Here is a 16198-nt window from a genome sequence, read left to right on the forward strand (position 1 = left end):
TTTGTAAAATAATCTGTTGCGACGATCAGGAATCGCTTGTTCCTTAGAGCTTGTGGTCATGGCCCGACAATATCAAGTCCCCGTTGAGCGAATGGCCAAAGACTAGTAATGGAACTTAATTCTTTTGGCAGGTAGATAAGTTAATGGGAAAAAGTTTTGGCATTGTTCGCACTTCTTTACGTAGTTCTCGGCATCTATTTGCATGGTCAACCAATGATATCCCTGCGTTACGGCTCGGTGGGCCAATGAACGTCCTCTAGAGTGGGCACCACAGTTACTTTCATGTGTTTCGGCCAAGAGTTCCTCCATTTTGTCCATTTTGTCTGGGTGAACACATTCCAAATACGGACTAGAGAGAGATTTTTTGTAAAGCTTTCCTTACGGATCCAGATAATATCGCAGGGCTTTATTTTGCAGCTTGTGAGCTTCTTTCTTATCCGTTGGGAGCTATTCTGAGGAAAGAAATACAACGATAGTCCATCCAACTTGGTCCGAGTTTAATGATGTTAATCTGAACTAGTTCAGAAGAGGTGATGCTCGGCTCTGGGATGAACCCTACTTCGATTGTTTGTTTGACTTCTGAGTTAATGGCAGAGGCTAGACAAACAAGGGCATCCATATGCGTGTTCTGATCCCGAGTTATCTGAAGCAACTTGTGGTGGTCGAATTTTGTGAGCAAGGAATTCGCCGTTTTCATGTAGGCTGCCATGTGGTCATTTTTAGCTGCATATTCCCCTTTCAATTGGTTGATGACTAACTTCGAGTCACAGAAAACAAGTAACTGCCGTGCACCAAGGTGAAGTGCGTTACAAAGGCCGGTTAATAATACTTCATATTTGGCGTCATTATTTGATGCATTAAAACCCAATTTGACCGCCTGCTCGATTATTACCCCTTTGGGGGTCATGATTACTATGCCTGCCCCGCTGCCACGTTGGTTGGATGATCCGTCACAGTACATTTGCCAAATGTCTCCAACATGTATTCGCCAGTCAGGTTTAGGTTGGACTTGATCGGACTTGAAGTCGATGTGGCATCCAGTGAACTCGGCTACAAAGTCGGCATGCACCTGCCCTTTGATGGCCGTTCTAGGCAAAAACTGGATATCATCTTGGCCGAGTTCTAAAGCCCATTTCGAGACTTGCTCTGATGCTTCCGTGCTACGGAACGCTGACCGGAGAGGATAGTCCATTAATACCCCTATGGTGTGAGCATTAAAATAGTGTATCAACTTTCTTTTAGCCACCACGAGAGCGAGGATGAGCTTTTCCAGTGGTAGCTATCGTGTTTCGGCGTCGACCATTGCCTTGCTTACATAGTAAATTGGTCGCTACTCCCCGAGTTCTTCCTTTAGTAACACGGCGCTGACCGCCCGATCAGATATCGCTAGATACAAGATGAGAGGATCACCTGCCAATGGGGTTGCCAAGAGTGGTACTGATCGGAGATAAGTTTTCAAGCCGTCCAGTGGCGCCTAGCACTCGGGGGTCCATTCAAATGCTTTGCCCTGCTGAAGTGAAAGAATTGTCGGCAGTGATCTGAGGAACGACTGATAAACCTATTGAGGGCGGTGGCCATTCCCATCAATTTCTGAACTTCTTTGATCGACAAAGGGGAGCTGAGTTCTAGAATTGCTGTGATCTGCCTCGGGTTGGCCTCTATTTCGCGATGGTTGACAATATAGCCAAGAAACTTGTCGGATCTGATGCGGAATGCACATATTAAGGCGTTCAGTTTCATCTTGTACTTTTAGAGAATACCGAAGGTCTCTACTAAATCGGCCAGATGGGCGTGCTTTTCCTTGGATCTCACCACCATGTCATCGATGTCTACTTCCATGGTGCGGCCGAGTTATTCCTTGAACATAGTGGTAACCAGTCTCTGGTAAGTTACCCCCCGTATTTTTCAGTCCGAAAGACATGACCTTATAGCAATAGGTTCCTCTTGGGGTAAGAAATGCGGTTTTTTCTTGATCCTCCGGATGCATAGCAATTTGGTGATAACCCCTGTAGGCATCCAAGAAGCTCATGCGCTGATGATGTGTCGTTGCGTCCACAAGTTGGTGGATTCTGGGAAGAGGAAAACAATCCTTTGGACAGGCCCTGTTCAAGTTCGTGAAATCGACACAAATGCGCCAGGATCCATTTTTCTTCTTTACGACCACGATATTGGACAGCCACGTGGGATAAGTGACTTCATGAATTGCACTGACATCAAACAATCTATCAACTTCATCAACAACGGCCGATGCATGCTCTGCAGCTGACTGCCGACTTTTCTGAATAATTGGTTTAACTATCGAATCGACGTTTAAACGGTGCTGGGCCACGACTAGATCCACCCCTGACATCTCGTATGATGTCCACGCAAACATGTCGAGGTTGCCAAGTAAGAAGGACACCAGCTCGCGTCTGTCAACTTCCTTTACGGAAGTTCCAATCATGAAGAATTTGTCAGTACTCCTATTGATTTCAATCTGATCGAGGTCTTCAGTTGTCTTGTCGCTGGGGAAACCCAATGTCCTCGAGGCTCTCTCGATCCGGCATTTCAATAGAGTTCACTTTCAGTTCCTTCGGCCTTTTTGTAGCAACAATAAGATAGCATGCCTGTGCCGATTTCTGGGAGCCCTGAATTTGCTCAATGCCATATTCAGTTGAAAAAGGAAGTAGTTATGGTAGGTGCTTGGCACAGCCTGCATAGTGTGCAACCAAGTCCTTCCCATGATAAGATTGTATGGTGACGGGAGTTTGACGAGTAGAAATTCCACGTCTACTGATCTGGTACCCTCCCGTACTGGTAGTGTGATCTTGCCCAAGGGATACTCAGGGTTGGCATTGAAGCCGAACAATGGGTAATCGGCCGATAACAGATTCGAATCAGTGAAGCTGATTTTAACAAACGTCTTGTAATACATTATTTCTGAGGTGTTTCCTTGATCGATGAGAATACGCTCAACTGTGAATCTGTTCACGCGTAGCTCAATGACGAGGGATCTGTGTGGAGGAGAGTTACTCCATCTAGGTCGGTGTCATCGAAGCTAATCATGCCAGTTTTATGGGGGCCGTTTGGCTGGTGTGATTGGCTTGGGCAGACTAGGTTGCAACTGAATTGTATATACCTCGGCTGACGATAGTAGGCTATATATCATGTGAATTACACTAAGTGGAGGTGAATCCGGCCGTAGGGCTACCGTGTTTGATAGATTGTTCTTTCGAACGTGTTGCGTCAGCCGGCCGTTTTGTACCAACTCCTCCAATTGGTCCTTCAGTGCATAATAGCTATCAGTATTGTGGCCATGATCCTTGTGATATTCGCACTGCATATCCCTTCTGCTTGCATTAGGGGATCCCATCATCTTGGACAGCCACTTAAAGAATGGAAGATGTTGGACTTTGGATAGGTCTTACTGATTGGCTTCGCCAACTCCGTATACTTCTTGTCCGAATGTTTTGTGCGCCTGCTATCCACTTGATATTGTTTGTTTGAACAGTGCGAACACTGCCTACTTGAATGGCGTGAGTCTTGCTGGCTGTCTTATTTAGCTCGAGTCCGAGGTTTAGGGCTCCTTGATAGCACGGTGCTTATCGGCTGAACCAGACTAGGTGGAGTTGATTTAATGACTTTCTGTCCAGCCTTGATATGCACGGCATCGTCTTCCACCTTACAGTACTCCTCAACTTTCTTCATTAGTGCCCAGACTGTTTTGAGAGGCCATCTGGTCAACGAACTATAGAAAGGACTATCAGCATGTAATCCCATCTTAAAGGCGGTAATGGCCATGGAATCATTGCAGGCATCATCCACTAAGTTGAAATACTCTCAATAGCACGCCGAATACTCACGGAGGGTCTCTTCTGGTTTAATTTGCAATGCCCAGAGAGAGTTGGCTTGCTTTGGCTGAGCTTCGTTGGTGATGAATCTTGCCCTAAAGGATTTTTGGAGCTAATAAAAGCTTCTTATTGACAACGGTTCCAGTTTATTGTACTATCTGACAGCCAACGGTCCCAGGCTACTTGGAAACATTCGACACATGAGGGCTTCATCATCATCATGCAATGTCATCACTTGTTTATAATGACGGATATGGTTAGTGGGATATGATTTTTCGTCGTATAGGGTGAATGTCGATGCTTTGAACTTTTTAGGTAGCACGGCCCTTGCAATGCGTTGTATAAAAGGGTCATGTCTGTCCTCTTCATTCGAATCATCACTTCATTTCCCTCGCATGTGCCGTACATATGGACTTTCTTCGAATGAGCTGGATACATCAACTCACCCCTTATTTCTGGGTTCCTCAGATGATGAGTCGGAATCACTACCATTATTATGTTTCCGAAGTCGACGTCGTCGATCATCCTTCTTCTTCTCTGGGGATTGACCCCGGTCATGGCGTGCGGCCTGTTGAGATTTGGCTAACTCCAGGGCCAATTCCTTACGCAAGTGCTCATTCTTAGTCATCATATCTTCTAGAAACTGTTCGTTTCATTTTTCTTAATCCATGATCGTTTGCACAATCTCCTACACAGAAATTGAGGATGACGTTTGAGCTACTGGGTCGAAGTTCAAGGCCCATCGCGCGGTGATATTCTCCGATCCAAGCATGTTTCTTGGAGTAATGTCATCTCTTGGTGTAACATCGTCAACAATTATCGAAGGATCATCCGTCACGTTTGCCATGGACGCACTTGAGTATTCCCACAAACGGCTCCAATTATGGTGAAGTGGTTTGGAAATACTCTTGAATCCAGTCAGACACTCTTGATCCTCTGATTGCTACCTAAAAAAAAGATGAACACTCCGGTCGGGGTGCCAGAATTAGCACTCTAACGGACAAGTCAATATTCTCTTTAATTTACTTCTATCTCAAGTTGTCTTGTATATTCTCACATACCTCTCTTTGGCTGATGCTTCTCCTTTTTATATTGCTCTCCACAGGCCCACCTTTTCATCATCACCATTCATCATCATATTTGGGACCCCCAGGTGCGTCAGAAGCTTTTTGGCATATTCGGCCCACGGGTCAGATTTACTCGACCTTGTTTTTGTTCGGATGGGTTTGGTCACGCTGAGTTAGCCTTACCAGCATTCTCGGCATTCTGTTTGAACCTCTTCTGAATACACATTTATTCGCCCCCCATAGACTCTTACTTGGGATGTCATGGCTGAGTTACCATCCGATGAGAACGTAGGAAAGATGAGATATATTCCAAACATCGCGTCCTTTCATTTGCATACTCATACATTGTTTTACATTCTTTTTCCTACATTCTCAAGAGTTGCGTTGCATGAGAATAAGTCCTTCAAATGATTATATAATTTGTTAAATGCATCACCTCCTGAGCTTATGCTCACTCCAAAAACTAACAAATTTCAGGAACCGAAGACGAGGTACCCTCCAAGTGATGAATTCCTTGAGAAAGCATGTTTTGTATGAGCTTATTGATCCGTTTGTTAAAGTTTTGTGGGGCGTGACGATGGTAATTGTATTTAAATGATGATTCTTTTTGTGTCTTAGTTTTGTGAAAAACATTGTTATGAGGAAAAAGCCCATGTGGATTTATTAGTTATCTTCATATTTCTTATCTTTTGAACTGTTTTTATATTTTAAGGAATGTAATAGAATAATTATGTAAATTTCTTCGAGGATAGTTCAAAGGGAAAGAAAGCCATGGCTATATTGCTATATTATTCTAGTTGTCTGGGTCTTGTATGTTGATAATGCATGGAAGAACACTTTTTTGGAATGAGTCTTTCAGGGTGTTACACTCGGCGTACCAAACCACTAGAAATCGCTTTGTTTGATTTTCTCTTCCTGTCTCTTTTATTTTTATATTGATAATTATTACTCTGGTTTTTATTTGTTAAAATTTGAATATTTTGATTATTATATTTAATATTGTGAAATTATTTTTTAGAAACTCAATTCACCCCTATCTTGGGTTGCCTACCTGGGATAATAGGAACTATCAAATATAATTGGAACCATAAAGAACAATCATCAAGGATCGACATCATACAGAACATTTATAACAAATCAATATCAAATGCAGAACGTCTATGACGAATAAGAGACAGAACAAAAGTGTCTGAAGATCAAATCATATATATATATGGATGTCGCATTAGTTGATCAAAAATGAATCTCATTCATTCTTAGCAAAATATCATTTTCAGAAAATTTGTCTTAACAGAAGCAATCAGAGTTTCATAGCTTTTCTTATCATTTCAGAAAGCACTTATTCGGAAACTTATCATGTCATAAACATGTCGGAAATTCATAGCATATCTTGTCATATTGAATATCTCGTAAACAAAACATAGATTTCATAAAACATCAAATAACATAATCATTTCAAAATCATTATACGAAAATATCTTTACAAAGATATTGCTCACTGTAACCTGATTCATACATTACTCCTTGACGTTCCAAACCTACACGTAACCACACATATTGAAACACAACGTTCAAATCGAATGAATCTTTTTTCTCTTTTCTACTCTATTTACTTACGTTGGTTTCCTACTTATTAATCCCCATTGACTCATAATTCATGTCTAGGAATGCTCAGAAAGAGATGGAAGCGAAGATATGATCACAAAACAATTTTCCAAAACATACTGAAATAGAATTGTTCGCTCGAGCATACCTTAGGTCGCTCGAGTGGTCTAAGAAGGCTGCAAAAGTACAGGATATATGCAAAGTGCCCTTGAGTGGTAACTTCACCGCTTGAGCGGTCTATACAAAATCTGGGTTTTAACACTTGAAATTTGAGTTCCAAACACAAGTTAAAAATGCAAAAGCTTGCATGGCTGATCCAAAATCATTGAAGCACTTTGATAAACATGAAAACACTTTAGAAAACTCAAATACATGATCATTCATAGGTCATTGGCTCAAAACCTCTTCAATTTGACAAAAATGAACTCAAGACTTCATGCATGTGAGGGTTAATTTCAAACTATTTTTCATGGCTTTCAAAACATGAAATTAAACCTTCAAAACTTGTTAATCAATGATGCATGTGCAAGTTAACTTCCAAATTCATTATAGATAATAGAATTCAAGCTCAAAATGATAGGTCATTACATAATTATGCATGCATGTACTTCTAGCTCAATTATCATTATATTCAAGCTAATTCCTTTCCAATTACTCATATTCTGTAACGCCCTCAAAATAAACCCCAAAACAGACATCCATGATACAAGAAAGAGATATCACATTTCATAAATCAAAGTATTCTTACAGAATGTATTACATGTTGACAATAAAAGTAAATGCCCTACGGGCTTACAACTTTCCAAGTCAACACTTGGTTACAAAAAGGAGAGTACTAACTCTACACAAAATTAGCCCTTGGCTTGATATACATGTAATACAAAAAGTAATCAAAAAGTTCTCTCAGCCACTAAGCCTCCCAAGCTACGTCCTTGAAGGTGGCATGTCACCTGCACTTGAAAATGATGTCCCAAATAAGGTAAGCCAACGCCCAGTAGAGATATGCTAAACATAATATGAGCAATAACTAAAACATTAGCACTTGATAAATGTTTAACTCATGTAAACCAACATACAGTACAATCCAGTTCCATAATCCTTCACTTAACAAAATCTCAACTTGTAAACACGGCTCATAACCTGGCCAAACAACTTAAATGAGACTACATCTCATGCCAACAATACTTAAAACTTCCATTTTATAGAAATTGTGTCTGCAAGATTCGGCACCCATGTATAATTATTTTCTTGTGGCCATTTTACAAAAATTTCATCCGCGGGATTCGGCACCCATGTATTCAAATACTCATCATATACAATGACCAATCAATACACATATTCGTTGTATTATTCCAACCGTCATACTCAATGACATACTCAAATTGATTAGTTTTAATTCACCTAATCATCATGCAGTGTCTACAACAATCAAGACTATCCTCCATCGATAGCCCAAAGCAGTTATTTCTAAACAGATAATAAATGCATCAACAGATAAATTATCAACAATTCTCAAATGTGAGTGATTATTAAGTCCAACTCCACCATTCTACTACATAATGAGCCAATTTCATTATTCCCAACTCAATTTCATATTTCCAGAACATTCCCAAATTTATTATATAAATTAATTCATAACAAAAATTAGGGCTTTCTCCCCTCTTTCTCAACATTGACCAAAAGGCTCGATTATCAACAATGACCTCACTTGAGACCCAAAATACACATGTAATGGCCCAAAGAACAAAACCCATTTTTAAACAATTGAAACCCTAACAACCATAGTTACCCAACTTCAACATCATATCAAAGTGACTAAAAGTTTATATCAAAGACCATAAATATGAGTAGTTATCCCTACCTCAAATTCGGAGCTCAAATGAGGAGGTGAAGAAAATCGAAAGTGCTCCAAATCCCAAAATTTTCGGATTGATAGGTAGCCCAAGCCAAGCTCTACACTTTTTGCAAAGGGACAAGGCTAGAAACACACTAGAACTAGATCAAACCTTAGAGAGAAGGTGAAATGTAGTGAGAGAAGCTCTCAAAATAGGTTTTTGAAAAGTAAGAGAGAGAGTGAGAGTTGAAAAGGTGATCTAAAATGACCCAGCTACCAACTGATATACGTATGACCCGCTCGAGCAGAGAATAGGACGCTCGAGCGTCAAACACCAAAAATTGGACCCGCTCGAGCTCAAAAATGCCCGCTCGAGCGCAAATGAACACCCGCTCGAGCGTAGATTACACTCTTCCAGTACTTTTATAGACATCGAACACCTGCTCAAGCGCAAGGATACCCGCTCGAGCGTAAAGAAATCAGCTCGAGCATGAAAAACACGTCTGCAGTATTTTTACAGACGGACAAACTACTGAAGGTATGCAAACTCTGCTCGAGCGCAATAGGACCCGCTCAAGCGGATCACTAAAAATCTGGGCAACACGAGTTGGGACAAAAGCTCAACCAACCTGTTTGAAACACGCCCAAGACAATTCTAAACTCAAATGCAAAGAGTTAAAGGATAAAAATGAAATACAGACAACAACTATCAACGGAACCAAGTCCGGAATACAGTAAACATGAGAGGGAAAACCGAGATCGCTATAACCTTCCCCCCTTAAAGAATTTCGTCCCTGAAATTAGATACAAGTTTCAAAAACATGTTTTTCTTTCTCAATTATCAACAATATTACAATTCAATATATATCAACCTGACCCATCACCGGTCATACCATCCCTTTTCAAGGGGCAATTTACAACATATTCTACAACATGCATTATCAACATGCATTATCAACATGCATTTCCTTGAAATTCACCAATTTCAACACATATTCCATAATTCAATTACATACCCAATGCCAATAATGTATTTGCATTTCTAAAACAGAATTAACATATGCAATGTTAAAATAAACTTTCATTTTCCAAGCATATTCAACGATGCTTCCATAAATTAAAACATATGCCATGTTTTACAACTTAAGAAATATTCAATACTCTTAAGGTTTATCAATACAAAACAAAACTCCCATTACATAATTAAATGTTATCGAACAAGTCCGAATATTTTTCTCGGACCTCCAACTCACGTTCCCAAGTGGCTTCTTCCACTCCGTGATGTTTCCACAAAACCTTTACCAAGGGTATCGTCTTGCCTCGCAAGACTTGCTCCCGCCTATCCACGACCCGCACCGGTCTCTCCTTATACGAGGCATCCTCATCAACCTCTAAGTCAGTCCAATCTAATACATGCGATGGATCTGGCTCGTACTTCCGAAGCATACTAACATGAAACACGTCATGTACCCCGGACAACTGCAGCGGTAAAGCTAAACGATAGGCGACCTCACCAATCCTCTCAAATTCAATCACAATTCCTTCTTAAATACATGATCTAGATGGATTATCTTCAGAAATTAAGGGTTAAATCCTTACCAAAAGTCTTGAATTAGATGAATTATTGCAAGATCTCTAGTTTGTCCCTTCAATTCTTTACAAACAATACTTTCTCTCTTTAGAATGGGCTCCCACTCTCTCTCTAAAATGTTCTCCAACAAATATGAACACAAATGAACCATTCCCCCTTCTTAAGATACATATATATATATATATATATAAGAGTTAGATTAGCTTATTAGAGTAATTAAACAGTAAGCTAATAATCAAGACTCAAGACTAATTAAGCAAAACTTAATTTTGTTAAACTGAATCAAATTTTAATTTAACTTCTCAATAAGTTCTAAATATTAAAATCAAATTAATTAAGTTCACCAATTTCGGTTTTTGAATTCATTTAAACTTTCAATTTCTAATTCAGAGCAAAATTTTTAACAGATATTTCTCAAATCAAACAGATGCATACAAATTAATCACAAAACACATAATCAAATCAGGCACAGAATATGCTAATTAATTCTAAAATCATTTCAAAATATGCAACAGAAATTCAAATCTCCATGATTAAATAAATGCAGAATAAAATACATAATGGGGTAACTGAAAGGTAATGAAAACCAATAAATTAACCATTATTGGTTTTAAAACTGAAAGGTAATGAAAACCAATAAATTAACCATTATTGGTTTTAAAACTGAAAGGTAATGAAAACCAACTTTAACTAATATGTTTTAATTTCTATTTCTGCCCCTCATAGAAATAGAAATTATACAACTAGTATCTACACATTAGGTCCATAACACATATACCCTTAAGCCTATTAACTAAATTGAATCACTTAAATTGTAGGCTTCTTATAAATGATAACACCACATTTAATTATGTGGTCCCATTGAGACATTATCTAACAATCTCCCACTGGACCACATATGTATCTTGAAAAATGTGCTTAACTTTAGTGAGCTCAGAAATTTGTTATCATAACTTGAGGGTATCCAAACAGTCTTGTCCATTAACTATATTAATATAGGATCAAAGCGGTCTTCGTTACATCAATCGTAACTCGACCCACCAATGGTCACGTATACAAATATAGCTAAATGACATAGATCAATCATGGATGCGTAGCATGGAAATTACATGTGATGTGATCCATACATGCCTATTTCCAACTGGTCCTACTTAACTTTATTGAGATCAATACTTCACAATACGTAACAGAGCGTAATAAACTGAATACTTCATTTCTGCATAAATTAATCTAATTACATAGATAAAACTCACGGCTGACATAAAGCAGTAATATAAATACAAACTCCCACTAAACCAGAATGTTCTCAAATAGAACAACACCCATATGAGCAGTGTGCTCATGTAGTTTCTTCGTAAGTGGATCCGCTATCATGGAGTTTGTCCCAATGTGCTCTATGGAAATCTGTCCACTCTGCACTCTTTCTTTTATAACTAGGAACTTGATATCAATATGCTTTGATACCACTTGTTAACATAAATTTCAGAACATGAAACTTCATGTTTCGGATCATCTACCATGTATATCATCAAGAAATCAAGACAAAATGACATACCTGAATCCATCGATGAACGGTTAAACGGAAGCGTCTGATTGTCAATAAAACCTTGATATTGACTATGTTATTGTCTTCTAATCCTTTCCCCTTTGGTGCCTTATGTTTCTCCTTGAGAGGATTTAGAAAAACAAAACAGTGTTCTTCTTTTTCACCTTAGGAAGGAATAGGGACCATAACCTTTTAAAGGTTGTAATTGGTTTTCATAACTGAAAGGTAATGAAAACCAATAAATTAACCATTATTGATTCTTTTAGGACAATTATGGCACTTGTTGCATATTTTGATCTTGAGTTGCTAGGTGATCCTGGCATGGTGTATTGTGGGACGATTCCACATTCCTCCAAGTATTTTGCAAACGGTCCTGGACGTTGTTCACCTGATCCATCATATCTGCCATAGTATTCACCACCACGGTCAGACCTGACACTTTTAATCCGTTTGTTGAGTTGTAACTCAACTTCGGCCTTAAATCTTTTGAATACGTCCAAAGACTGTGATTTCTCATGGATAAGAAATAGATACCCATATCTGGAATAGTCGTCTATGAATGTGATAAAATATTGTTGACCATTCCAAGACGCCATAGGGAATGGGCCACAAATGTCCGTATGAATTAGTTCTAAGACATCTGTAGTCCTATGGGCACCATATTTCTTTATTTTGGTCTGTTTTCCCTTGATACACTCAACACAGACATCAAAATCTGAAAAATCAAGAGAGTCCAAAATTCCATCAGACTCAAGGCGCTCAACTCTAGATTTAGAGATGTGACCTAGGCGTTTGTGCCATAATGAGGCTGAATTTTCCTTAGTTAATTTACGCTTTGTACCTCGTGATTCCACGTGCAAGGTTGCATTATAAGATGCAATAGTTTCGAGCAAATATAGATTATCAAACACATTAAGTAAACCAGTACCAATAACATTGGAATTAATAGACATACTAAACTTCATATTTCCAAAAGAACAATAATATCCCAATTTGTCCAATACAGAAACAGAAATTAAATTCCGTCTAAAGGACGGTAAAACAAAAGTGTCTAATAAATCCAAATAATAACCAGTTTTCAGTAATAATCTAAAGTGTGCTATTGCCTGCACTTCTATTGACTTGCCATCACCCACAAAGATGTATCTTTCAGCATCAGTTGGCTTTCGGTAGTTCAGGCAACCCTGCATAGAAACGCATATGTGAGTAGTAGCACCAGAATCTACCCACCAAGTGTTTCTTGGTACTGAAGCTAAATTTATTTCAGAACAGACCAAAACATGAAATGGACCTTTCTTTATAAGCCAGGCGACGTATTTGGCACAATCCTTCTTTCTGTGTCCGGGCTTGCCACAAAAGAAACAACCATCCTGCGTTTTCTGTTTCTTTGGTTCCGGACCCTGAGGAATAGCAACTTCCTTTCCCTTATGCTTTCTTTTGCCCGTAAGCTTGGAGGTGCTTGCCAGATGAGCACTTTCAGTCCTTTCTTGCTTCAATCTCTCTTCCTCTTGCACACAAAATGAAATGAGCTCATTGAGAGTCCATTTCTCCTTCTAGCAGTTATAACTGACCTTAAATTGGTTAAATTGTGCAGGAAGAGAGATGAGAACTAAATGCACGAGCAAATCATCAGATAGGTCGAGCTTTAGTGCCTTAAGTTTTGAAGCAAGATGAGACATTTCTATGATGTACTCGTGAACATTACCCTTGCCTTTATACTTTATTGAAATCAAGCTTGCTAAAAGCGTGCTTGTTTCAGCCTTATCGTTTTTAGCAAAACGCTTTTGAATTTTTAAAAGAAATTCACCGGCAACGGTAACATCCTCTGTTATTGCACCCCGAAAAACTTCTGGAATCCCACGCTTCATGATCATAAGACTTAGCCTGTTAGAACAATCCCACTTTTCAAAGTACACAGTTTCCTCAGGAGTACTTTGTGCAGTGAGAGCATTCGGTTTTGGCATCCTTAATGCCAAGTCTATGTCCATGCAGCCGAGAACAATCAATATGTTCTCTTTCCAGTAAAGGGATTCAAATGGTAATGTGGAGAGGTATAAGGCACGTCTTGTAGCCAAAGGCTTTACTCAAAAAGAAGGAATTGACTTTAAAGAAACTTTCTCTCCAGTTTCTTCGAAAGATTCTTTTAGGACAATTATGGCGCTTGTTGCATATTTTGATCTTGCGTTGCATCAGATGGATGTCAAAACAACTTTTCTTAATGGTGACATTAAAGAAACAATTTATATGGTGCAGCCAGAAAACTTTGTGTCAGGAGACCCAAAGAATATGGTTTGCAAATTGACTAAATCCATCTATGGACTCAAACAAGCTTCTCATCAGTGGTACTTCAAATTTCATCAAATTCTCACTTCGTATGGTTTTGAAACTAATGTTGTTGATGAATGTGTGTATCACAAGTTCAGTGGGAGTAAACACATATTTTTTTGGTTTTATATGTTGACGACATATTGCTTGCCACAAACGATATAAACTTATTGCACGAAGAACAGTCTTGAAATTCAAGAAATGCAGAAGATTCCTTATGCCTCAGCTGTAGGGAGTCTAATGTATGCTCAAGTATGTACGCGTCCGGATATTGCGTTTATAGTTGGCATGTTAGGTAGATATTTAAGTAATCTTGGCATGGATCATTGGAAAGCAGTCAAGCGTGTTATGCGATATTTACAGAGAACAAAGGAATATATGCTCACATATAGGAGATCGGATAAGTTAGAGGTCATTGGATATTCCGACTCCGATTTTGCTGGATGCCAAGACAGTAGGAAATCCACATCAGGCTATATTTATCTGTTAGCTAGCGGAGCAATTTCTTGGAGGTCTGCAAAGTAGACGCTCATAGCTTCATCCACCATGGCTGCAGAGTTTGTAGCATGTTATGAGGCATCAAACCAAGGGATATGGCTGCGGAACTTTGTCACTGGGTTGCGTATTTTGGAAGGCACTGAAAGACCACTTAAGATATATTGTGACAATAAGTCTGCAGTTTTATATTCCAATAACAACAGGAGCTCGACAAAATCAAAGCATATTGATATCAAGTTCCTAGTTGTAAAAGAAAGAGTGCAGAGTGGACAGATTTCCATAGAGCACATTGGGACAAACTCCATGATAGCGGATCCACTTACGAAGAAACTACCACCCAAGGTCTTTCATGAGCACACTGCTCATATGGGTGTTGTTCTATTTGAGAACATTCTGGTTTAGTGGGAGTTTGTATTTATATTACTGCTTTATGTCAGCCTTGAGTTTTATCTATGTAATTAGATTAATTTCTGCAGAAATGAAGTATTCAGTTTATTACGCTCTGTTACGTATTGCGAAGTATTGATCTCAATAAAGTTAAGTAGGACTAGTTGGACATAGGCATGTATGGATCACATCACATGTAATTTCCATGCTACGCATCCATGATTGATCTATGTCATTTAGCTATATCTGTATACGTGACCATTGGTGGGTCGAGTTACGATTGATGTAACGAAGACCGCTTTGATCCTATATTAATATAGTTAATGGACAAGATTGTTTGGATACCCTCAAGTTATGATAACAAATTTCTAAGCTCACTAAAGTTAAGCACATTTTTCAAGATACATATGTGGTCCAGTGGGAGATTGTTAGATAATGTCTCAATGGGACCACATAATTAAATGTGGTGTTATCATTTATAAGAAGCCTACAATTTAAGTGATTCAATTTAGTTAATAGGCTTAAGGGTATATGTGTTATGGACCTAATGTGTAGATACTAGTTGTATATTTTCTATTTCTATGAGGGGCAGAAATAGAAATTAAAACATATTGGTTAAAGTTGGTTTTCATTACCTTTCAGTTTTAAAACCAATAATGGTTAATTTATTGGTTTTCATTACCTTTCAGTTTTAAAACCAATAATGGTTAATTTATTGGTTTTCATTACCTTTCAGTTTTAAACCAATAATGGTTAATTTATTGGTTTTCATTACCTTTCAGTTATGAAAACCAATTACAACCTTTAAAAGGTTATGGTCCCTATTCCTTCCTAAGGTGAAAAAGAAGAACACTGTTTTGTTTTTCTAAATCCTCTCAAGGAGAAACATAAGGCACCAAAGGGGAAAGGATTAGAAGACAATAACATAGTCAATATCAAGGTTTTATTGACAATCAGACGCTTCCGTTTAACCGTTCATCGATGGATTCAGGTATGTCATTTTGTCTTGATTTCTTGATGATATACATGGTAGATGATCCGAAACATGAAGTTTCATGTTCTGAAATTTATGTTTACAAGTGGTATCAGATAAGGCTGAAACAAGCACGCTTTTAGCAAGCTTGATTTCAATAAAGTATACAGGCAAGGGTAATGTTCGCGAGTACATCATGGAAATGTCTCATCTTGCTTCAAAACTTAAGGCACTAAAGCTCGATCTATCTGATGATTTGGAGATATGAAGTTTAGTATGTCTATTAATTCCAATGTTGTTGGTACTGGTTTACTTAATGTGTTTGATAATCTATATTTGCTCGAAACTATTGCATCTTATAATGCAACCTTGCACGTGGAATCACGAGGTACAAAGCGTAAATTAACTAAGGAAAATTCAGCCTCATTATGGCACAAACGCCTAGGTCACATCTCTAAATCTAGAGTTGAGCGCCTTGTGTCTGATGGAATTTTGGACTCTCTTGATTTTTCAGATTTTGATGTCTGTATTGAGTGTATCAA

At 38.6% G+C, this 16198-nt stretch overlaps 1 protein-coding gene across 1 annotated transcript; it reads right to left on the reverse strand.

Moving 5' to 3' along the window:
- Positions 1 to 433: 433 nt before the first annotated feature.
- Positions 434 to 1192, reverse strand: LOC145800653 (uncharacterized). Its single transcript, XM_082890370.1, has one exon. The coding sequence runs from the start codon at positions 1190 to 1192 to the stop codon at positions 434 to 436; it is 759 nt and encodes a 252-aa protein (XP_082746496.1).
- Between the last annotated feature and the right edge of the window lie 15006 nt (positions 1193 to 16198).

Source organism: Camellia sinensis, chromosome 10 (genome assembly GCF_055761805.1).
Source record: "Camellia sinensis isolate YWXY chromosome 10, ASM5576180v1, whole genome shotgun sequence".
Lineage (NCBI taxonomy): Eukaryota > Viridiplantae > Streptophyta > Magnoliopsida > Ericales > Theaceae > Camellia > Camellia sinensis.

Bases quoted from the DNA above. Each gene is read 5' to 3' on its own strand.
- LOC145800653 (XM_082890370.1), bottom strand. From the start codon at position 1,192: ATGGACTATCCTCTCCGGTCAGCGTTCCGTAGCACGGAAGCATCAGAG.